Genomic DNA, 24,339 nt, shown 5'->3' with positions numbered 1-24,339 from the left:
GTGTGTGTGTGTGTGTGTGTGTGTGTGTGTGTGTGTGTGTGTGTGTGTGTGGGAGGAATTTAAATGCTCTCCCTACTGTCTTTGGTTATTAAGGACTACATACTGAGACACAAATATCTAAAACTGACATGTGTACAGTATGTGTGAGATCTGTTTATGCATCACCTCAGTGTTGGCATTGCTAAGAGGTACTCTAATAACATACTCGACTTCACATTCAGGTGCACTGAATAAGATTTCATCATCTGTTCAGAGACTCTAGTTGTATGTAAATGATGACTGTCAGGCAGCTGAACAGTAATAAGTGTTGATAACAGTGTAACCTCCAGCTACTAATGCACACTCAATGCACAACAAAGATTTACTATCTACACTGGAAAAATGTCTCAGGTCAAAGGCTGAAGTCACTTTCAAGTTCTAATAGAATGAGAAGAATAGAAAAGATTATTATTGTCACTATACACATGTACAATGCGATTTAGAGCATCTTCTACCCAGGCAGCCGTGTTAAAGCATGAGATGGAAAAGAACATTATTAACATGAAACCTATAAAGTAGCTTATTCGGATACTTTATACTATGATTTATAAATAAGGATGACTCCCACTCTAAATATACAGTAAATACTGTAGAGGATCATTTATTCACACTTATATAGAAGTAATTAAAAAGTGGGAGTAAATTTGCACCATTAGAAAGTCTATGATGGAGGGAGGCCTTTAAAGACAAACTGCTGCACCATCTTCATTTGCCTAAAAATGTGAAGAAATACAAAAAATAAATATAAAATCTGAACATTTTACATAATTATCTATGCCATGCTTGCTACTGAGTAAATGTAAGTCTGTGCTGGGCAACTTACAAGAATTAGATCAAATATATTTATGTATGTTATAACCCTGATAACTACTTAGTCTGATCAAATGAAGCATCAGTGTGACGACGTCTTATTTAGCCTCAGATATTACAGCTGCTTCTGGAGATTCTCTTCAGCCGTGGAAAGCTTTCTCTTTCTTTTCTCCTGCAAATGCACTCACTACTATGATTTTCCATTGATTTTAATTAAGACTTGCTCAGCAGGAGAAAATTCCAGCCAGATTACTGTGTAAGAACCGGATGATCAGCACATTTTTCCAGCCGAACAGATAAAGCCTGCTGCAGTGAAAAAGGAGTTACACAACCGCTTCTTAATGTTCGCAAATACAAAGCAAACAGCAGCGCATCAGAGAAAACGGAGTGGCTCCAAAATACATAGATTAATGTGCTCCGTGCTGCTGCAGTCTGTATTTTTTGCTGTCATCTTGGGAGAGCTGAAGCTGCACTTAAATCTCCACCGCTGCCATGAATATCGCATTATTTAATGAGCATCATTTAAAAAGCCTCTTCAACCTGGTAAATCGTATTTTTGAGAATGAACTGATGATTTTTTTTTTTATTTAAATGCAAATTGTCAAACTATCTCCCTATTTTGGGGATTTTTATACCACATCACCAAAGAAACAACTGAATAAGAGGTATGCACTAGAAGGGAGAGAAAAAAAGAAGACAGGGTTGCACATGCTTCCTGCTTTCATTTGTTTGAGCTTTGTGGATGTCGGAGTCAATTTGTCCTAAGGTTGTAGACATCTCTCTAGGCTGTAAGGCCAATTGCTGCTATAAATTCTAGAGAAGGATAGAAATGAAATAGCACAGAACAGGTTTATGGAATAATAAAGATAGTCCACTGGTGATCGTTAGCATCAATATCCCCTGAAATCATTTTCATTTTAAACCTTCACACCATAATTCTGCATCAACTGCATTTATTCAGCTCTGCGTTTTCGCACATTTTCTGATTGGGCCATGTCTCTGCTGTGCAGTTGAAGTAAAAGTGGAACTCTCTCTCCTGGATAAAGAAAAAGAGGTGGACGGGTTGTCGCCTAATGGCAAAGCGAGCCCCTTTGCTGAATGCAGACCTAACGGGGCCCTGGCTCACGGCTCTGACGATGACTCCACCCTGCTCCCTCTCTACCACAAACCCCGGGACTATGTGGAGGCCTCTGTGTGCCACGTTAAAGATCTGGAAAATGGACAGTAAGAACGTGATCACGCAGCTTTTTTTTATTCACTTACCTGTTGATGCACATTTTAAATATGATAAAATACTGAAGGAAAGTAAAGCTTGGGAAGTATTGAATTAAGTAAGACTGTCTTAAATTGTGAGATCAGGATTGTGTTTCCTTTTCCGTTAAGATAAGGCGAAATTTCATTTCCCAGCGTTAATGGTAGTTAAGAACTAAATTGTGAGGACGTTTGGAGGTCACCCAGAATGAATGAATTCTTTGTTTTTAGTGTTTTTAGGTGACCTGCATAGTTGTAGCACAAATACAGTGCCTCCTGTTTAAAGTGCAGAAATTGTTTGTTAGAAGCATCCATGACCAAACACATGCAGTTATAGCCATACACACTGGGATAGTGTTGTAGTTTTGTACATGAAACAATGAGTTTTAAATCAATTAATCAAAATTTGGCTGAAGTGCAGACTTTCTGCTTTAACTCAAACTTTAACAGAAGTACTGAATTAACTGTTTAGGAATTAAAGACATCTATTATACATAGTGTCTGATTTTCAGAAGCTCAAAAATAGGTTGGACACTTGAGTGACAAGCAGTTTAATAACTAGGTGAGGCCAGTTCCCACGTAATTTAATGAAAAACTGAGCAGATGAAAGATCTGGACTTGATTCCCAGAACTTGATGATAGTGGTGATAGTTCACCAGGACTGACTATATGAAGTCCAAAGAGATGTCACTCTGTCTCTAAAAGATGATCTTTTTACACTCAATCATGTTACTGACCTGTTACCAGTTAACCTAGTTACCTACAAAATGTTCCTCCAGCTGTATCTATTAAGTACCCCTTACTTTTCCAGCCTTTTGTTTCCCCCATCACAACTTCTATATTTTACTGTGAATAAAATCTCATAAAATATCAATTTATGCGAATTGCACATTATTGTGCTTTATTTCTATGTTTACATTTTATACAGTGTCCCAATGTTTTTGGCGTTGAGGTTGTAAAATCCTTTCAAAGTAAAGTTTACACATCAATCACATCATCAATCACATCTTAGCTGTTTGAGTTGAAATCCACTGCAGTGGTGCACAGAGGCAAAATTACAGAAAGCGTGTCATTGTCCAGTTACTCTGGATCTGACTATCATTTTATTTTGTGTGCTTGACAGAATGCGAGAGGTTGATTTGGGAAGCGGCAGGGCTCTGTTGATTAAAGAACATGGGGAGTTCACAGCCATGGGCCACAAGTGTCCACACTATGGAGCACCTCTGGTTAAAGGTGAGATATATATTTTTAGTTATGGAGTGACGGGGCGAGTTCGATGTCTGCACATAGTGTTCCACAGTGGATGAGAAGGCTGTTTCCCTGCACCCTCAGGTGGGGGAATAGGTCCTGACCATCGTTTGTGCTGAATGACAATCAAGTGTACTGATCTTTCTTGAAGTTACTTGGCGCGGTGCTTAAAAGTGTTCTGCTGAAGGACTTTAATACTCATATTGGCAACGACAGTGTGACCAGGAGGGGTATGACTGGGAGGGGCAGCCTGACAGATCTGAACCTGAGTGGTGCTGTGTTACTAAACTTATGTGCTAACCACAGTTTGTCCATAACAAACACAATGTTTGAGCATGAGAATGTCAGTAAGTATAATGAACCCCAGGACACTCTATGATGATAGATTTCGTGATTGTTTGCTCAACCAGTCTATGTGTTTTTTCCTGTGGGCAATGCTTTGAGGGTAGGGAGTAACTAAGGGCCATTCAGTTCCTGTATAACCACAGCAAGAGCTTGGTTCACATTGCCAGTAGTAAACCTGTTACCAGTAAAAGCTGGACTCAAAGACCAGGACTGTTCTTTGTCAGTGATTCTGTTCATGACTTTTATGGATTTTCTAGGTGTAGACTAGTGATGGAGGGTTTCTGATTTAGTGGCCTCAGGATGAAATCTCTGGTCCTTGCAGATATTGTGATTCTTCTGTCCTCATCAGGCAGTGACAGTTGAGTGTGAAGTGGATGAGATGTCTGGATGTCGCTGCTTAGACTGCTAAACAAAATGTATGGATGGGCCATATGCTGTTATTTCAGGTGTGCTGTCCAAAGGACATGTGCGTTGTCCCTGGCATGGTGCATGTTTCAACATTGCAACAGGAGACATTGAGGACTTCCCTGGACTGGACAGCCTGCCCATCTTTCAGGTGACCTTCCACACTGGTGCTACCTCTTAACACATTTCCTGCCTAATCATCTTTTTAATGATCATCAAAAAGTGTACACATCACATAATTCTGTTTGCAGGTCAGAGTTGAAAAGGACAAGGTGATCATTCGGGCAAACAAGCAGGTAACACGAAGAAGAAGATGAAGAGTTCATGCAGGAAAGTCAGCTGACCACCTGATTGACCTAGGATCTTTCTTTAATGATTTTCAGGCTCTTCAGTCACAGAAAAGGTCAAAGCCCATGGCCCGATGTTCAGCAGTCATTAACTCCAACACAGGATTCAGCCATGTTCTCATTATTGGCTCAGGTTAGTGTGTGTGTGTGTATATCCTCTTTATTGTTTTATGTCTCACAGCTGACCCTAAATAACTCCATCTTTCTTTGAGTTTCTTCTTTGCAATGTTATGTGCATCTGTTTTGGTTAACTTACTGGCAGGTCCAGCCGGTTTGGTGTGTGCAGAAACACTGAGGGAAGAGGGCTTCACGGATCGCATTGTCATGTGCACTATGGACAAACATCCTCCATATGACAGGCCTAAACTGAGTAAGGTTTGTACACAGACCCTGAACACATACAATGAGATAGACCTCACTTAGCCACCAAAGTTACATAACAGACTGCAGAGGTGCTGCTGTGGTCAGCGCTGCTAAAACAATTCTTTGAGGAAAAGCTACACACTTCAGAACAACCAACAAAGCAAAGGAAAATGGCTTGTACATAAAAAATATATATAAATAATTCATAATTCCAAATATGACTAAGATTTTGAGTCATATCTGGTGTAAGAACACACTTTAAAGGCTGCCAAGTCAAAAAAGAGACTGCCTATTACTTCTGTGACTAGAATGACTGCAGGATCTGTTGTGTTTTTACAACAGGCTGAATATGATTAATTGTGACTTTGCAGTTTTGAGCAATAGCGTGGGAATGAAAGGGTTAAATGACATTTCTAGACTTTGTTCCAACTGTTTCCTTTGCTCAGTGCTAACTTGCTACCCCTCAGTCCTTAGAGAGCACGGCAGAGCAGCTGAGACTGCGCTCCATGGACTTCTTGCAAGATCATGACATTGAACTTCTCAAAGAGAAAGAGGTGATTAATATTTAAATGTTTAATTAATCATTCATTAATGTTTAATGATATGTATATATCTGTTTTTTGTTAGGATTGTTTTTAAAAAAAGAAACTGAAGGAAAACTTCAATTTACACCTTCATTGTTTTTGTTTTGTGTTTTTTTAGGTGGTGGCAATAGATGTGAAAACACAATCTGTGATATTTGAAGATGGCCTGAGGATGGAGTACAGGAAACTCTTTATTGCTACAGGAAGCAAGTAAGCAAAAAATATTCTTTTCTCGTGATGCCAAAGAGCTGAGAATGTAAATGAGTAAACTGACACCCGATTGTGCTCCTGTTCCTGCTTGAAAGACCAAAACCAATGAACTACACGGGCAAAGATGTCAGGAATGTGTTTCACCTCAGGACGCCCGAGGATGCTAACAGCATAGCGAGGCTAGCCAACAACAAGAATGCAGTGATTGTGGGAACGTCATTTGTGGGTGAGACAAAGACACATTTATAAACATATTGTTTTCATAACATTTAAATTCGCAAAAAAAGATTTTCTCAGAAAAGAAAAGTATCAGATATTCAAATTTTTATCTTTTATTTAACAGATAAAACGAATATATTGATACACTGTACAGTTTTTAAACATTATATTATATTTTTTCATTTATTGTTTTATTTATATATTAATTAATTCAGACATTATATATTTCTTTATATATTAACTACTATTCATTGCTCATGTTTTTTTCACAGTACAGCTTTGCATATAAAAAAATTGTCCACTCATTTCCAAAGGTGTTAACTCTTACTGTATTACTGTTTTGTGTCATCCTGCATTAACTAGTGTGTATGTTAAGTGCTGTTTATTCATTATGACGGCAGGTATGGAGGTGGCTGCAGCTCTGACTGACAAGGCCCACTCAGTCTCTGTCATCGGGATCGAGTCGGTCCCTTTTAAAAAAGCTCTCGGGGAGAAAGTAGGGAAAGCCATAATGAAGGTAGAGACGCCCTCCTGGGAAATCAAGCTTTTCAGAACATGAAGCACTTTCACAATTCTATCATCAGCATTCTCCCTGAGAGGAAACTATTAGTTAAAATGCAAATCATGTTTCGCAGGTCAATACTGCGCCACAAATGGGAGTGTAAATCTTCTCATTAGCGGCGATTGATCATGCAGACACATGAAAATTCAGCGGTGAACTTTTTCTCTCTCTGTTTTCGAGTATTCACTAGAACCGTTTTGTCTTCGCAGCTGTTTGAGGCAAACAGGGTGAAATTCTACATGCTGAACGAGGTGTCAGAGATGGTTGGCCATCATGGACAGGTATTCAGAAAGTGAGAGAAACAGCACAATGCTCGGACGCACTATTGTCTCTTGTTTGATAACGTGGCAAAACTCAGATAAGGAGATAGACATTGTGTCCACTGAACTTGGGATATTGAAGATTGCATCCATCTCTTGGGGGAAATGATCTAAATAACTTTGAGAGACGCCGTGACTTTACATGTATAATCCCATTTCTCAGTAAAAAAACTAACTGAATAAAAAGACCAGTTTTTATATTAACATTTATTTTGCGTGAGGGTTGTTAATGTATCAATAGATACACTAGCACATAACTGCAAGCTGTTTTTTCTCTGTTACAGTTGAAAGAGGTTGTACTGAAGAGTGGAAAAGTCCTGCGGGCAGATGTGTGTGTCATTGGAGCAGGTGATATGAAACATAATACAGAATATGTCCTTATTGTCTGTCATTAATTATCTAAAAATTACTTTGGTGACATTAAAAGTGTGTTTTTGCACTCTTGCTCTGCTCTCCTGCAGGAAGCGTTCCTGCAACAGGGTTCCTGAAACAGAGCGGCATCCACTTAGACTCCAAGGGCTTCATTATTGTAAACAAGGTGCTGTGCAGAGCCTGGAGCCTCACTTAAACTCTTTGACTCCCATTTCGTTAAATTCTTCCATCTTTCTTCCAGAATATGCAGACAAATGTTGATGGGGTCTTTGCTGGAGGAGATGTGGTGATGTTTCCTTTCCAACCACGCAACAACAAGAAGGTGAACATCCCTCACTGGCAAATGGCTCATGTCCACGGTGAGTTTGTTGTAGCATGTTCTTGACTGCATTCATACTCCATAACTAAGGCTTTTATAACTCAACTATGTCAATGTTTGCGGTTTCCACTGGCACTAACAGGAAAGGTAGCAGCTCTTAGCATGATGGGCAGAGCCACTGAGGTCAAAACCGTGCCTTACTTCTGGTCAGCCATGTTTGGGAAGACCATACGCTATGCAGGTAGGCGGGCCTTCCAACCATCTTTAGTGTTTGCTTTAGCCTGAAAATTTGTGTTAAGAGGAAGACTGACTGTGGAAAAAAAGATCAGAGACTGAGAGGAAATGCGTGTGCCCTGAAATGTTGGTACTACACTGCCATCTAGCTGAACAAAAATGAAGCCCGTGGCCAAGAATTAGGCCTGAGTCGGATTATTTGTTTCTATTTCTGGAGGTTACGGTGACGGATTTGATGATGTCATTATACAAGGAGATCTGGATGAACTGCGCTTTGTAGCATTTTATACAAGGTAAGATTTCTAGAATTTTTCTGATATCTTAGTACGCTTGTGTGTTGTTGTTCTTTAACTATTGTGAACTAATATTTATCTTTTATTGTGAAGGTACCTTCTCATTGTTTCCTCCTCTGGTCCATCTATAGGAGTGAGGAGGTGGTTTCTGTCGCCAGCATGAACTATGATCCCATTGTATCCCGAGTGGCAGAGGTCCTAGGATCCGGAAAGACGATTAAGAAGCGAGATGTAGAGTAAGTGTCCTTCCGGACCAGAATCTGGTCGTGGTTACAATAATAGTTTTGGTGTCTAAGGTTTATGTTAAAGAAATACCTGACAAATGTTTTCAATCTGACAGAAACCACAGTGAGAGATGGAGTTTATAATCATACGAAGTTTTCTGTGAGCCAAATAAATTGTTTTATTTGAACACACTACAGAGCAATTATATATTTAGATATTTTACATGATTTATTGATATTTTAAAACTGTATTTTAAGAATTACACATTTTCCCCACTAACTATATACACTCTTTTGACAATTAGTTAAACCCTGCTGGCACCAGGTTGAATCTCTCGTTCCACCACATCCCAGTGGTACCCAGTTGGTAGTAAGGAGCTCAAAGTGTGCCAAGAAAATATCCCCCACAGCATTACAGCACCCCTACCAGCCTGGACCGTTGATACAAGGCAGGATGCATCCATGTGTTCATGTTCTTTATGCCAAATTCTGGCCCTGCCATTTTAATGTTGCAGCAGAAATTGAGACTCATCAGACCAGGCAAAGTTCTTTCATTCTTCTATTGCTCAATTTTGGTGAATATTGTGTCTCAGGTGAGCATGAATTGTAGTCTCAATTTCCTGTTTGTAGCTGACAGGAGTGGCACCGTATGTGGTCTTCTGCTACTGTAGGCCATCTGCTCCAAGGTTTAATGTGTTGTGCATTCATTCATGCTCTACTGCATACCTTGGTTGAAATAAGGGGTTATTTGAGTCACTGTTCCCTCTCTGTTAACTCGAAGCAGTCTGGTCATTTTCCTCTGTCCTCTGGATGTTTTTTGTGTAAACTCTAGAGATGGTTGTTTGGGAAAATCCCAGCAGATCAGCAGTTTCTGAAATACACCAGCCCATCTGGCATCATCTTGTCTCCATGCCTAAATGCGTTATGTTGTTGAGATGTGATTGGCTGTTTAGGCATTTGTGTAACAAGCAGTTGAACAGGTGTACCTAACAAACTATTCATTGACTGTATAGCAAATACACTGAGTACATTTGCATTTTAAGAAAGAACCAGCATAGTTATGAAGTATTTAAATAGTTTAAGCAGTTGTAATTTCCATGTTTCACTTTAACCACCAATAATATTATTGATATATAATATTATACTACTATTATGCCTTTAACTGTATATAAATTCTAAAAAGAATTAATTGCTTGTGATGCTCTTTGTTATGAGTAAACATTAACAGTAATATAATATTAAGTAAAACTAGAAAAAGACCAAACAACTAGAATTTGTTTAAAAGGGCTGCTAGAAAAACCCAACTTCTCTCAATAAAGAACAGGGCAGCACATTAAAGTGGGGATGTTTGTTTATAAAGCATAGCAGCATGTTTGGTGAAAACCAAACAATGCACATAAGCACAAACACATCATAACAACTATTTGCACAGTTTTGGAGGGGTGATGAAAAAATCAGATAGTCACACAGACAATGATTACTTCAAGTTACTGCTGCTAAAGGTGTTCAACAAACTACTGAATCACGGGGTGTGCTTGGAGTTTCACAGGATTGCAGAAAGTCCTGTGAAAACTTTTTTTTTCATGACTGTGCAGCTATAGGATTAAAAACTGTGATGGTAACACAAAGCTTTAATCACAATTAATACTATGAAATTACACACACTGGTTAAGGAGCCTCTGTGAGAGGGTTTACAAATCAGTTTCTTGACTATTATTAGGAACTGCTGGATCTGTTAAACGGTTAAAACCGTACCGTAATGATGTTGCTGGAATCCTGTGTCCACTTTTTCCTTGTTTTTGTGACCATACTGTTGTTGTGTCTTCTGTTTCTAATAATGCTTGCAAAAAACCTGAAGGATGTTAACACGACTTGGCAAGTATGGAAAAATATCTGCTTTTTCTCCTTTCTGCTTCACGCATTAACAGCCACTCACAGGGAGCTGTAATTTATCAACTAACGTGTGATTTTGTTGGCATGTTTTTGTTTGTATGTAATGGGATTTTATGTGTGTGTGTTTTAGGACTGGAGACATTTCTTGGTTGATTGACAAAGGCTCTCAATGACTTCCCATCTGAAGTTCCCAGTCCCTTTGGACACCTCCATATGGACACTCATGGTGCTGAGACACTGAGCAGCTATCACAGTCTATTCACAACACACACAAACCTGCTGATATGACTGTCTGTTTGGGACATGCTTACCTGAGGACATCACTTTTTCTCCTAAGAGATACTTTAAAATAACAAAAGGAGCCACGCACGACCTGAAAACACTGAGCGACTGTGTCGGCAGGTCTTTTATTATCGATGTTGTCTTGTTTCACAACGAAGCAATACCGGTATCAGCCTCTGTGCTGCTGCAAGATGTATCTACCTGTACACTTTGTTTATAAGAAGCCAGGGAAGGGCAATGAGTTTTTTTTGTACAGATAATATTGTAAATAGTTATAATCCTGAATGCACTGTAACAAAATAAGAGCATACATTTTCCAGTGAATGACAGACGTGGTCGTATGCTTGCATACAGGCCGTAGATCTGCATGGTATAACTTGCTATAACAGGAGTTAAATTAAGCCCCAAATAGTAAAAAAAAAATTTAATGTAGACACATGAGCAAAGCTTAAATCTGCAATAAAAACAAACTGTGTTACCACTTCAGCACAAGCCTGAATGCAGCTTTTAACCTACTTACCAACTCTCACTCGCAGCGTTAATTTGTGATTTATTATAATGGTTAGACTCACAGCTTACCTCTCTGTTATGGTTGCCTTGCTAGTAGAGTGCACAAATGGAATTCTTATTCTTTGATCACATACTAGTGCTTGCACTGTAGATTCGTGTATTTTCTAACAAGTAGGTATAACCCCTCGGAAATGAATAGTGAGCAATAGTAGCTTAAGGTTATTTTGCATAGCCGTCACCCCTGTAGAGACGTTGTTTGTTACTAACTCAGGGAACTGAGGATTGTGGCCTGGGTTTGCCGGTCCCTCTGCAAGCAGAAAAATTGAATTTGTTGCTTAAATATTTCCTCACAGTTACTGCAGTTTCAGTGGTTCAGAGCTTGCAATGCGCTTCATGATAGAAAGCAGATATTTGATTGCATCCTGGAGTGCCGCAGATCCCGAAACACTTGAGCTCTGACACACACGTCAACAAAGCGATTAAAAAGGCATTGTTCTCCCTGCAGAGATGTCTGGAATGGCATTTTTATAACTAAACTTTGAAATAAAAGTCTTCCAACAATAACTGCTTTATGTTACATTTTATTTTTCATGTTATTCTACTTGTTATTTGCATGTCTGTTCTTGACTGTATTAACTGGAAAAAAAAAAAAGTGTAACAGGTTTAAAAAAATGTTTAATGATTTCCAAAGAGGTGACAGAGCGTAGTTTTTGCATGTTTTTCTTGACAGATTTCATTCTTTGATTCATGGTTATTAAAAATATAGATGAAATCACTTGAGTCTAGATTTCATGCAGTAGCACAAACATTTCACAGAATTTATAAATGAAGTTTCACAACTATATATATAAAAAATCTGAATTGTGAGCCATCTAACATTAAAAAACAAACAAACTGGGAGTGTCCACAACTATATTGCAAATAGCCTGGAGGCTTGGATAAAAGTAAGGATGCACCGATCCAACTTCTCTATTCTGATAAAAATTCTGAAATGTCAACTCAGTGCTTTTGCCACCAACTCTTTCAGTGCATCATGTATTATGAAGCAAGATTTCATCTTAGCCAGGTAACTTCAAGTTTAGGCCTGGGTTTTGTGCATTACAAAGGCAGTTCACATCTTTCTGGGATATATAACCATAGAAACTTATGCCAGACAGCTAATCTGCTCTGGAGCAGAAAATAGTATCACCATTCCTGGAAGAGTAAGTTTTTCTGTCATTAGCATCAATAAGGAATATAGATATAGACTCCTTCATATAGGATGGTAAAACAGGGCACATATTTGTGCATGTGGACCTCATTTGCAGCTAAGTTAGATCTATATTTGACCTGTTTTTCATATTTTTTCTGCAGCTGAAAGAGTAAGGCAACAATTGCCTCACACGCATCTCATCCACAATTTACTGTGGCTGTTTATTCGCAATAGAGCTGTAATACTAGTATGTCTGTTGACTTACACAGTCAGCATTTATACCAACTTTCCTTTCTGGCTTTCAATCGGCTAGGCTTTATTAATGTAGTAGTGCTTTTCCAGTCTTACTGACCAAAATTCTTCACAAAGTGCCTTTTAATAATATAATCTTTCTATTACGTACACACACTCTGCTTTCAGCCAGTGTTGTGTGTGTTTGACTGCTTCATATTGTTCTAATATTATAGTTTTACCTCCCATTGTAAAATCAGCCTATAAAACGGACAGATCTGCTGTTACAGATTGATCAGATGCAGTTCATGTAAACACATTCGTAGCCATGTAGAAAAATTGTGAGTTAACTTATCGAGCTGATAACCATCTTCATGTGAACGATTAACCTGCTCGCTAATGTTAGAGGTTTATTTATATCAGTCACTGCAATTAAAAAAAAGAAAACCTCAAAAGCAGCTCTAATGGTAATGTAGAGCATTGGATCAGTGCATCTCTAAGAAAAAGCACCTCACATGTTGACATCTGTCAACACTGATAAATACATCTACAAACAGTGTGGTGAAGGCAGTATATGGTGTCACTAGTTACATCTATCAATAACGGACCGGCAGGATTCAGTGCTTATTAACACAAGTAAGAGGTACCTGACAGCGCACTGTACTATGGTGTCCCTGAGGTGCAAAACACAACAAAAACTACAACAAGAACTGAATGAAACTTCAAACAAACAAACAAAAAACATTACAAAAAAAAATAAAACTCACCTTTCTCAGAAGCGTTGGGGCAACATTTTTTATTGTGACTGGACAAAATCAAGTTCGCCGGCTACAGTCGGGAGGGATTTCCAGCTTCTTTGCTACTTTTATATAAAAACCTTACTTGAAAGCCCTGAGGCCCACTTAAAAGAAATATGGTCAAAGAGATGAGGTTGTGTTATGCTGAGAGCTACAATCCCCACCATGGGACCATTCGCAGCTAAAGCAGATCCTCAGCAAGGATTTCTAGGTGGCATTTTTATAGCCTCTATTTGATAGAAGAGTAGAGAGCGGACAGGAACGTAAGGCGGGAACAAAAGGCCAATCCAGCCTTTTGACTGGATCATGTAAATCATTACAATGGTGGCACAAGGCCAAAATATACAATATCCTCTGTTGGTTTGAACAATGGGAATATTGTGTTTCTACAGGGGGTAGGGCAAACATGCTCGTATAATGATAGAGTCAACCTGTTCCCAGGAACTTGAATTTTATCCGGTCACAAACAAGAAATGTTGTCACCAACTTTCCCGTCAAATGTTTCTTTTTGCTGCTGTGTGTGGCACCTCTAGGCCACCGTACTGTGCTGTACTTAAAGTCTGTGGAACATCTAACAATGATTACACGACAACGATTTATATATAAAAATACGTGATTGGCTCTTTGGAAGCAAGAGAAGGATTCAACGCAATAAACATGTTTTTATCAGATGTCCAACTATAATGCCCAGGCTTTAATCACAGCATTGGTTATTGTAGCTATTGCTTAAAACACATTCTGGTAACACTGCGCTCAGGACAGTGTAGTGTGATATAAAGACCGATCACATGACAACAATGAGAACTAACTTTATAGAGGACACCGTGAAAATGTGTTTGCTGGTAAAGGCAGCCCCAAGTTCAAAATTTGTAATTTGTAAACATTTCATATTTTTCTCGCAATAATTACCCATAGACTATGAAAAAAAAAAAAAATCCAGTCACAGTCTGACTTTCATTAAACGACTACAATCATAGCTTCTCCAATAATTAGTAATAAAGGCACTTTTTAAATCAGCTGCTGAGATGATAATTGCTGGCAGTGATCTCGGCTGATTTAGAGCTTACACCTGCGAGCTTACAGGTACTGGTGCAAAGTGTCTTCAGCTTACCCAGGGTCAGAGGTCATATTCTGCTGCACACTGCTGGAGGTACCATTCATATAATTTACTCTGTGGAAAAAAAGTTACCTGTGTGAGATTCACAATCCTGATGTTTAATAAATTGACAACACGCATGAACTGATTTTCTTTTCTTTTTGGGCCGAGCGAGGGAAGCTAAACTAGCTGAAAACACAACACTGACATAGTTTACTACCTTATGAAGCATTCTAGTTTTTAGTTAGCAGTCAGCTCACTTAAAAAAAACCCGATCAACACTAAAAAGCTCCATAAAATGAAGGGAAGCAGCAGAGTTGGCAGTAATTTCCTTTATACCAATAACAAATCAATAAAATACTTAATTACTGTGGCCTTTAGATTTGCACAATCCAAATGAAAAAAACAACTTAGTTAAGAGAGCATAAGGACACAAAATGTACATCTAACCTTCTTAGTCTTGACGATATCTTGGATGTAATCATTGTACTCTGCCATCGTCCTCTTCTCCTTCTTCGTCAGAGTCTTATTCCTCCGGCTGAGAATGAAGAACATGACAGCATTAAAATACTCGTGTTTGTAATTGCATGTACAGTCTACACCTGTTCAACTGCTCATTACACAAAACTAACCAGCCAATTAAATGGCAGGAACTTAATGCATTTAGACATGTAGACAAGGTCAAGTTGATATTAAAATGAAAAAGTTCAAACCAAGCATCAGAAGGGGGAAGAAATGTGATTTATATGTTTGAGCGTATCATACAGGCCGGTTCTCAGGCCTAGTTCTTTAAAGGGTTAAAGGAGTCTTTTTAATGTCTTGATACGACATAAGGCCCTTGCGATCTTATAATGATCTTATTCAACCATCAAGAGCATTCAAAAGGACAGAAAAATAGAAAAACCGTTTGCAGAAAACTACAAAGAAATTGAAAATTTGAATGAACCAGTCCCTGTTTCGTTTACTGCTTGATCGAGTGACATTGAACGCACACATGAACTGTGGTTGGTGCCAGTCAGGCTGGTCTGAATATTTCAAACTGCTAATCTACTGGGATTTTCCCACAAAACTATATCTAAGGTTTACAGAGAATGGTCAGAAAAGGAGGAAATATCCAGTGGGTGAATATGCCTCGTTGATGTCATAAATCAGACGAGAATGACCAAAAAGGAAGGTAACAGTGACTCAAATGACCAGTCATTACAACCAAGGTGAGCAAAAGAGCATCTCTAAATGCTCTCTAACCCATCTGCTTTTAACATTACAGGAGCAGAAGACCACACCAGGTACCATTCTTGTTGGCTAAGAACCAAAAACTGATGCTGCAATTCAGGGTGTGAAAATGATCACTACTGATCAGATCACTATCTGTTTGGGATGTGGCGGAACGGGAGAGTTGCATCATTAACGTGCAGCTGACGAATCTGCAGCAACTGTGTGATGCTGTCATGTCAATATGAACAAAATCGATCTGTTTAATTAATCTCTACGAGTTAAATTGCATTTTGCCACACTTACCCTGCAAAATACTTTGCCAGGAAAAGCAGGAGGTAGCAAAAAGCCCCAAAAATGATGACAAAGACTACTTGCCCATCTTCAGGTATCCAGTCCCATAAATACATCACTATTCCCTTTCAGACACACAGTAATAGACAGTCAGAGAGCTCAGGACACTATGTTAAGTCACTAATGAAGTAATTAATGAAATATTATGAAACTGATATTCATTCAGAGCACTTACTGTGAAGATAGTGATGGTTCGAGTTGCACCTTCACCCAACAGCTCCTCCAGCTGCTCTTTGGATAAGGTGCTCACAATAAAACTGAGGATGAAGAGTAAAGGCAGGAAAACACCCAAAGCACCGCACAGGAATGAATGAAGACGGATGCTTTTGTTGCAAGCCACATCAGCCCTGTGTACACAACCATAACAATAATGTGCTATCATACATTTTCCACAACTGATAGTATCTGGTGATGCTTATCTGCTCAGTGTACACATAATATGTTTTATCAAGGCTGCAAGAGGTCATACCTGTCCTGCTCTAGTCTGCTGCTGATAGTGGAACAAATAAGGTCAGAATCTTTCTCCAGCTGATTCAGTGTCTTCTGAACAGCCTGGTTAATGGTCTTCTCGATGGTCTGACAAACGCCATCGATCTGGTTCACACACCTGCTCGGCTACATGAGACAAACAGCTCGTAAACACGTCAGATTTGGACTGAACATGAAACACACTCTGCACATCTCAATAAAGGATGGTCTGGAAAGTTCCATGACAAATCCTGAGGGCATTCTGACTGACAGCCTTGTGGACTTGGCAGAAAGTGAAGCTGCACTCGCTCAGCAGAAATGAAGCGGAGGTCTTGAGGGATGCACAAATCTACCACGCACGCTTCGTGGTTGTAGATCATAAGATGGTGCAGCGATAACTGCACTGCCGTGGTTTATAATATTTGCACAACCAGAAGTAATTTTTATACAAACACAGCAGTTTAAAGTAACCAACACAGATCATTTTACCTTCTGTGGGTTCGGGATGTATATTGTTGGCATCTCAAAGCCACATTTGTTAAGACCTGGACGGCGGCACAGTTCTTGGACTATCTGCATCATCACTCTCTGATGAGAAAAAAAAAAGTTCATCTCACAGGTTCAACTTTCTTTGAAACAAAAATAAATTATACAAATCAGGTAAACTGACCTGTCTGTCTGTCTCCTTCCCAGCTTCATCTGCCTTGCTGAGGTAGAACAACAGCTTGTCTGCGCATTTTTGGCTCAGCTTCTCCACAATGTTGAGCGTGCGTTTGCAAAGCGCTTGGCCCATCGGGTCAAAGAACACAAATATCAGGTCTGCCTGTTCTCCTGCTCAGAGAAAAAAAGCATTTATTACATTCCTGCAGCTGTACATCAGCTGTACAGTAGACACAAAGGAGAAGAAGAAGAAGACAGATCACCACTGAAGAGACAAGTTTAAGCTAAAGGACACACCCAACCAAGTGATGGCGCTATTCACATCAAAAGGGTAGATCATGTCCCCGTCCACCAAACCCGGAGTGTCCACGAAAGTCACCAGGCTGAATTTCTTCTGCTTGGAGGTGGAGATCTCAGCAGATAGGTAGTCAGTAACACCTGGAAAACAGAGATGGCGTGCATGTGCAAAAAGATAAAGACACAGTAACTAAGGTAACGAGTTCAGTCCATGCAGGAAAATGTCGCCTCTAATGGCTATAATATTGTGTGCTACAGGAAGCCGCAGTGCGGTCAATACTTGGAAGCCTGAGGGAGATCAGCAACAAGATCTCAAGGCAACTTTTATGCTAAGAGCTTTGCATTTTGGGGACGGCAGCTATAATTTAACTCCAAAACGATCGTATTCTTCACAGACACAGCTGTGCACGTGTGAAAAGATACGTTCACGTCCTGTGACGATGATACAGCAGCCGCACCCTCGCACATGAAACTTTATTTCTGTTTTTCTAATCATGAAAATATTAACGAGGCCTCTGTTTCCTCACTGCCCTCTGTGGAGAGCTTTGTTGTCATGGTTACACACAACAGCTCTTCAACTGGCAGCTTTAGTGTGGGGCGTGGGACATAAAGCTAGCCAGTGAAGAACGACTGTGAGGCAACGCACTGAGAGGTTACGATAATCCACCACAACCACCACACATAAGAACACCCCCCCCTCCCCTTAAATAGAACAGGATCACTATTGAGATGCATCCCTACTAGTGACAAAGTAACCCCTCCCACGCCGACCCACACTCACACACACACACCAGGGAGGCCTGGGATGACACTGAGGCCGTTTCATGCAAAGAGGCAGGTGTCAACAGCCAGCACAAATCGCATCCTTGTGCTGCAGTGAGCAGAGCCACTGCTCCTCTGGCACATTAGCATTCCCTCATGTTTCTCCCACATCAGCATGGCCACAATATCAATAGATCTGCCTCTTATCACACGCCTAAGAAAAGTCTCTGAGTACCGAGATATCCCTGCTGTGCAAAAGAAACATTAAAAATATGTATGTTTGTGTTTAGGTGTGTGCGGATTTCATAAAGTAGCTTTAATTTAGAGCGCTGCAAGACCGCACTTCAGCTATTCCATATAATCCTAAATAAACAGGCACAAACGGGGACAGATACATCGATCCGTGCAGGAAAGGAAAAAAAGTTCTGCCAGCTGAAAATGAGAGTTATACTTGCCAATGTGCGCTAAGTTCCTGAACTGACTGTAACTGAGAAGACCGTGCAGGAGATCATGTGCACAAGGAAAAGGGCAAAGGCTGCAATAACGCTGCATCGACCAAGACTAAAAAAGAAATTGTTGAGCTGAACAGGTGAAAGCAGACATGGTGCAAATACTTCTACAGGAATCTGAGAAGCCAAAGACCTTGATTAACCAGCGGATATGATTATTTTTTAATGTGCAGCAAAAGCAGTCAGTTCCCACAAAGCATACAGGCTAAACCCATGACAACAGGTTGATAAGACAGACACATAAAGATCTAAGTATGAAGCCAAATTAAGAAGCACATCCCAAAGGAGACCAAAGTGTGCAGCCAGCAGCTGCTCCCACATGTATGGATATATGGAGCTTTTCTGATGAGTCATCCTCGGCTGCTGTGACAGGTAAACAAATGTCTCATACAGCTGGTTTCCACAGGCGGCGGCGACGATGACGATAAAGTTTAAATGAATTGAAAAGAAAAATCCTGCTTGTATTCCAGCAGCAGATTGTTGCGAGGCTCGGGCCTGCGGAGCGAATCTGTTGCTGCTGGAGTCTGGGCTGTGCCGTCTCTAATAGCTGTGACATTTCTCAGCAGCTCCTTCTGACTAAACTGCACTGCTGCCGATGGGGCGTGTGACTCATACGCCATACAGTGTTCGCTCTGGTCCGCACCCAGTGAACCCCCACTCTCTACACACTGCCTGTCAACACTCAAACACACTCCCCCACCCTCCGCTGCACACCCCCACTCAGCCAGCAGGCAACACCCAGACTGTGTAGACGATCACCACGTTCACAGCGGCCGTCCGGTGGCGTATCCAGAGCGCTGCTGACGCACAGATCTGAGCAAAACTGTCTTAAAACAATATCAGAGCGCCGCACGTGTGTGAGAAGAAGAAAACAGGAGTCCGGACCGATTTATCATCAAGTTTATGACTCACTATTGAGTCATCAAGGTGAAGGACCTAAACCCAACCTTAAATCACAGAAGCCTGTGATAAGGATTAATAACAGCCCACGAGTAACCGAGCATTAAACAGGCAGACATTCTTGTGATGTTACAGATCACGACGCGTCTTTAAAACCGACTTTGATCAGCAGCATCCAGAGGTAAATATTCATTAGCCACCAGCAGAGCCTTATCTTAAACCTCAAAGGTACAGCTACCTTTCTGCAGTTTGTGATTACATTCATCTCCTGCAGTTTTAACTCTCGATTCCAATAATTTGCTAATTGTAGAGACTGATTGGTGATGATTTTCATCAATGAGCATAGAAATATCACGATCAAAGGCATAGAGATGCAAAGCCCCAAGATTTTACTGTTTACCCGCACGTGGAATATATATCAAATCTAATGTTTCACAGAAGGAACTATCTGCACATTCACTGAGAGAGCATGAAAATGTAGTATAGTAAAGAGTTGAAGAAGTAAAGTCTTACCTTTGAACTCCAGGAGCGGTCGAAAGTGAGGATAGAGATGCAGCGTTGCATTCCCCTGCGAAAGAGTTAACAGGACAGTGTTAGAAACAACCCGACGAGACAAACCTGCATTTTTTTTCCCTGCAGTCTTTCCCGCCCCTCTACAACAGAGTCCTCTCTCATCTTGGTGCTTTGCACGAGCTGGTGTGCTGCGGCTCAGCGTGCACGCCTTAGCTCTTCCTGCACATTGGAGATAATCCTTCTACTCTGCAGTCCTACACTCCAAATGTATTATTCATACTCCTACCCTTCACCACATCAGGATATGAACAGAGAGGCAGAGGGAAGGGATATCAGAGACGACCGAGAGAAAGGTGTCTCCCAAGCCTGTTCTCATGCTGCAAAGATGTTTCTGTGTGTGTGTGTGTGTGTGTGTGTGTGTGTGTGTGTGCATACACAACAAAGCCCCTCAGTGGAGCAGCATATAGAATGAGAAATCACCACTGGCTGAGGGAGTGCCTTACATAAATGCCAACATCAAACACCCTGCTTCATCAGCCTTTATGACTGACTGCAGCTTCAGTTCATGTTACTGAAGTCAAACAATCGCAACATCTCCTTGAGTACAAAACTAAAAGGTGATAGCTGAATATAAAAACAAGCTTCTTAACAAATACTGAGAACAAAATTAAAGGATTGCACTGAAGTAAAAGAGTTAACTGTCACAATTTTCCTTTTTAAGCTCTGGCTGGGAAATCTTTTCGTGGCACAGCTGCACATGCCGGCCGTGTCCGCGCTGATCTTACCGTCAGAGATTCTCTTTTGCGTCCACTTGTGATGAAGGTAAACCCCTGCGTTTCGATGGCCACCCCAGTTTTCTGTATGTGCTCTTCAACATACCTAGAAAGATAATAACGCCATCAAAAGTGAGAAAGAGCTAAAGCAACAACGCCTCAATTCTTGCGGAAAGCTACATGTGAGAAAACGCTGCAAAATGATTCTGTTTACAATCAAAGGGAAAATAAACAAATCCTAACATTTTAAGAAGCTCAAACAATGCACTGTTTGAATTTTTGCTTGGTAAATTTGATTTATCCACAAGAAACTAATTTCATTCTTTCATGTTTTAATGTTTAGAATAATTTACCTACCTACCCACCCACCCATCCATCTGTAATAATATAGCTTGTGGCTTGTTTAAAAGGATGTAATTGTGTGATCAGTGGGATATTACAGAATTTGGACATCAAGAGACTAGAGAACAAATGTCAGGTAGAAAAACACTCCTCGAACCAGTTTGCAATCTCTAAGCAGTAATAATCAAAGTGATGACCTTAAGAGCATCTTCAACATTAGCAAAGATGAGTATATAAGAATCTTGAAAGATTTAACAAATTGACAAATATTGCAATAGAAAAAAAATGTCACCTTAACCAATTTGTCAGCAGAAAGCCCCCTCTCTCTAAAATATGTCAGATCAGTTAGAATCAGGGGCAGCGCGGTGGTGCAGTGGTTAGCTCTGCCATTTCACAACATAAAAAGTCCCGAGTTTGAATCTATTGGCCAGCTGGGGCTTGGGTGGGTTCTCTTTGCGTACTGGGGCTTCCACACACAGACCACAGACAAGCATGTTGGGTTACTGATTATTCTAAACTGTCTGTAAAGGAAACAAGGAAGACCACAGAAGATGTACATGGTTGTGTTTGCAACCATGAAACATGTTGGAAGACTTTTATATTTATGCAGTTGTACATTTTATTCATGGTTGGCTGGAGTGACAGAGGGGGATGCTAGGGATAGGGTCGGGAAGGGAGATAATCTGCTTTGGCAACCCCTGAAGGGTCAGGAGGAGGAGAAGGAAGAAAAGGAGGAGAAGAGGAAAATAAGAAGCTTAAGAAGAAGAAGGAGGAAGAGGAAGTTTTTCCCAGATTGTGAAAGGTCCCCAGTTCAAGGACAGGAGGAGACACAAATCCCAGGAAGGCTTGTGTCAGAAAAGACCCTCCTTCTTATGTCTGCACATATTGTTTATATTTGATTCAGTACATATGGTATTTATTAATGGTGATTTGATGCTCTTTCTTTTAGCACGGATGTGGGACAGTACTACAGTGTCATTGTATGCCTCGATCTGCATTTCAAATATGCAGATCCACCCAATGTGGTGACGCGAATAAGGGAGTAGCCTAAAGGTCACTAATCCTACAGCATACATATTTCCTACCCAGCATTTATTCAAAAGAGGACAAAACTTTGATGATGACAAAAGATTTAACTGACATACAAAATAACAAATTACACCTGTTTTTTTCCCCATTTTCTTTTGTAAATCCACACTTCCTGGGGCAAAACTGGGCTGCATTCAAACCACAAAGCGCTTTCAAAAAGTCATGTGTGAACAGGATGTTCTCGACACCAGTCTCTCTTTGAAACATAGAGCAGAGCATGTGATGGTCAGGCAGCGTTATTAGATCACAACAACAATAAGAAGTATCAGTAATACCAGTTAATGAAGGAGCTCTTTCCTGCAGAGTGGTTACCCATTATCATCACGATGATCTTCTTTCTGGGAGGCAGAAGACGGACTCCCAGGCTGCTGGCAATTTTTACCAAGCCTGAAAAACACACACAACACAATCATGACATGCAATGACTAAAGTGGTACCTTTGTACTGTGATGCTCTAGACTGGTTTTAAAATAAAATAATGTAGTTGTGAGTAAATAGTAAGCCTGCACAGATGCATAGTTAATCGTACATGGTTAAAGAGTAGGTAGAGGAAAATTTTACAAAGTGGCAGATGAAATGACTACCACTTGTCCTCCCTCACAACTCTTCTCAGTAAATAAACTGATGCCTGTTGCCTGGCATGACCTCCAAGACAGTTATGCTTAAAGTACAATTCTACTATGTTAAACCTCTGAAGTCTAAGTTACCTGAACCCTAACCCCATGCGATCACAATGTGTATGTTTGTTTTATAAATCAGCCTCCCAAGAATGAACATAAATTCTAAGGTTTTTTCCTCTTTGGAGCAAAAATTTATTTTAGAAATGTAATTCCAATATATCTACTTGATTTTGACATACAATACAAAGGTCTAGAGGCATCTCTCATTTGTTATCTCTCAAGTTATTCTTAAGGAAGGGGAAGAGAGGGCAAAGGTTGACATATAACAAATTATACAAGCCTGTGTTTTTATTTAGCTATTACACTATAATAAGTTTTTTTTTTTAAAGGACACATGGTGATCAAGGTAACTAAAATGAGCTACAGGATTATTCGTGACACCACACCTTTCCAAATGTTTACCTTCTAGAAAACAAGTTGATATTCTCTCTGCTTTTCTCTGCTTGCACCCCAGAAGGGTATAATAATCTCCCATTAATAAAAAGCACACTACAGGAGGCTCTCTTATTAAATTGTTGATTTTTTTAACTGTAATATCTTACAGTATAAGGCCGTCACTATGCGACTGCGGCACTTTAATTATGTTCCTCTTTCTGGGATCAATGAAGTTTCTATGTATCTATGTGTATGTGATTTTGCATCAATGCATACAGTCAGATGGGGCACTGCCCAGCGAGGCTGCAGAGGAGCCTCTGAGATGTTCAACGTCACGTGTTTGACACACACTAGCAGCTGCTGCAGACTGACACACACACTAAACAAGCAGCATTACACCTTTAAGTCCACATAAACTTCAGTCGGGGGCTTCAGCAGTGGCACAGCTCGGTTACCATAATACCACAGCCAGGGCGGGCTGGTTTCTACTTTGCGGTCCTAACTTTGCTTTAGCCTTAATCCAGATTATCGACTGTTTACCGTTTTCGCTGTCCACATACAGATTGTGGCACTCCTTCAGTATCCTCTCACTCGGTGTGGTGATCGCAGACTCCAGAGGGTTTGCCACAGACCGGGGCTTTCTACCCGACATGGTTAACGACGCCAGGGGAACCCGCTTCTCTGCCCTTTCCTACACCACACGGGGAAGGGTTTCAGGGTTGCACAAACACCGTTATGTCCTGAAGAAGCGCTCCCCCTGCGGCCAGACGTCATCATGACATCTGAACACACAGGTGTTAGTATGCCCTGCGTGGCTTTAAATATTATTTAATGATTAGTTTGTATTACTGACCATTGTCCATAGAAATATGACAAAATTGCTGCCATGTTGAATGTCTACAATTAGCTCTCGCCCAGCCCGAACTGCTCCCAAAATGTGGGCCACGGACCCCTGGTGGGCCCCGAATGGTACTACAAGTGGGCGTTAAGAAGTCAATTATTATAAATAGGCTAAATTATAACTGACAAAACTATTATTAAAACTATTACAGTTCAAATCAGTTTTATTCGTGTAATTCCAAATTACAACAATAATTGCCTCAAGGTGCTTTAAATGTAAGGTTAGAGAGGAAACAGCAACAATCAGATAACCCCTGATGAGGAAGCACTCGGCCAGAATGAGAAAGAAAAAACACACTTTTAGCAGGAAGAAAACTCCTGCAGAACCAGTTCAGTTTCTGGTGCAACCAACTCAGAGT

General features: G+C 40.4%; 2 protein-coding genes across 5 annotated transcripts in view; one reads left to right on the top strand and one right to left on the bottom strand.

Annotated features, from left to right (window-relative positions):
- The window catches only part of LOC102302289 (apoptosis inducing factor mitochondria associated 3), an 18,084-nt gene extending 6,669 nt beyond the window's left edge, over positions 1-11,415 (top strand). The window contains exons 3-21 of one of the 4 annotated variants that reach the window (XM_005940163.2): positions 1,860-2,073; positions 3,224-3,333; positions 4,140-4,249; positions 4,350-4,394; positions 4,482-4,578; positions 4,708-4,820; positions 5,276-5,362; positions 5,511-5,602; positions 5,698-5,828; positions 6,223-6,338; positions 6,593-6,664; positions 6,988-7,051; positions 7,165-7,241; positions 7,317-7,434; positions 7,537-7,635; positions 7,846-7,921; positions 8,053-8,157; positions 10,004-10,024; positions 10,169-11,410. In XM_005940163.2, the coding sequence (XP_005940225.1) occupies positions 1,860-2,073; positions 3,224-3,333; positions 4,140-4,249; positions 4,350-4,394; positions 4,482-4,578; positions 4,708-4,820; positions 5,276-5,362; positions 5,511-5,602; positions 5,698-5,828; positions 6,223-6,338; positions 6,593-6,664; positions 6,988-7,051; positions 7,165-7,241; positions 7,317-7,434; positions 7,537-7,635; positions 7,846-7,921; positions 8,053-8,157; positions 10,004-10,024; positions 10,169-10,211 (1,790 nt within the window). In that variant the 3' untranslated portion in view covers positions 10,212-11,410. Of the gene's footprint in view, positions 1-1,859; positions 2,074-3,223; positions 3,334-4,139; positions 4,250-4,349; positions 4,395-4,481; positions 4,579-4,707; positions 4,821-5,275; positions 5,363-5,510; positions 5,603-5,697; positions 5,829-6,222; positions 6,339-6,592; positions 6,665-6,987; positions 7,052-7,164; positions 7,242-7,316; positions 7,435-7,536; positions 7,636-7,845; positions 7,922-8,052; positions 8,158-10,003 lie in introns of all 4 variants that reach the window. The other 3 variants (XM_042227682.1, XM_042227681.1, XM_005940164.2) reach the window with 3 other exon arrangements.
- A 1,269-nt stretch (positions 11,416-12,684) lies between these two features.
- si:dkey-98f17.5 (uncharacterized protein LOC569123 homolog) lies at positions 12,685-23,798 on the bottom strand. The gene is made up of 12 exons (XM_005940166.3): positions 23,621-23,798; positions 22,301-22,412; positions 20,607-20,700; positions 19,822-19,876; positions 17,138-17,278; positions 16,851-17,011; positions 16,670-16,768; positions 16,182-16,327; positions 15,888-16,059; positions 15,665-15,777; positions 14,597-14,684; positions 12,685-14,221 (listed from the first exon to the last, which is right to left on the bottom strand). The coding sequence occupies exons 1-12, from the start codon at positions 23,730-23,732 to the stop codon at positions 14,168-14,170; spliced, it is 1,347 nt and encodes a 448-aa protein (XP_005940228.2). The 5' UTR covers positions 23,733-23,798; the 3' UTR covers positions 12,685-14,167.
- Positions 23,799-24,339: the final 541 nt, after the last annotated feature.

Source organism: Haplochromis burtoni, unplaced genomic scaffold (genome assembly GCF_018398535.1).
Source record: "Haplochromis burtoni strain Fernald_Lab_line unplaced genomic scaffold, NCSU_Asbu1 Contig_276, whole genome shotgun sequence".
Taxonomy (NCBI): domain Eukaryota; kingdom Metazoa; phylum Chordata; class Actinopteri; order Cichliformes; family Cichlidae; genus Haplochromis; species Haplochromis burtoni.
Note: the sequence above shows the minus strand (reverse complement) of the source record. Positions and strands in the feature narration are given on the sequence as shown.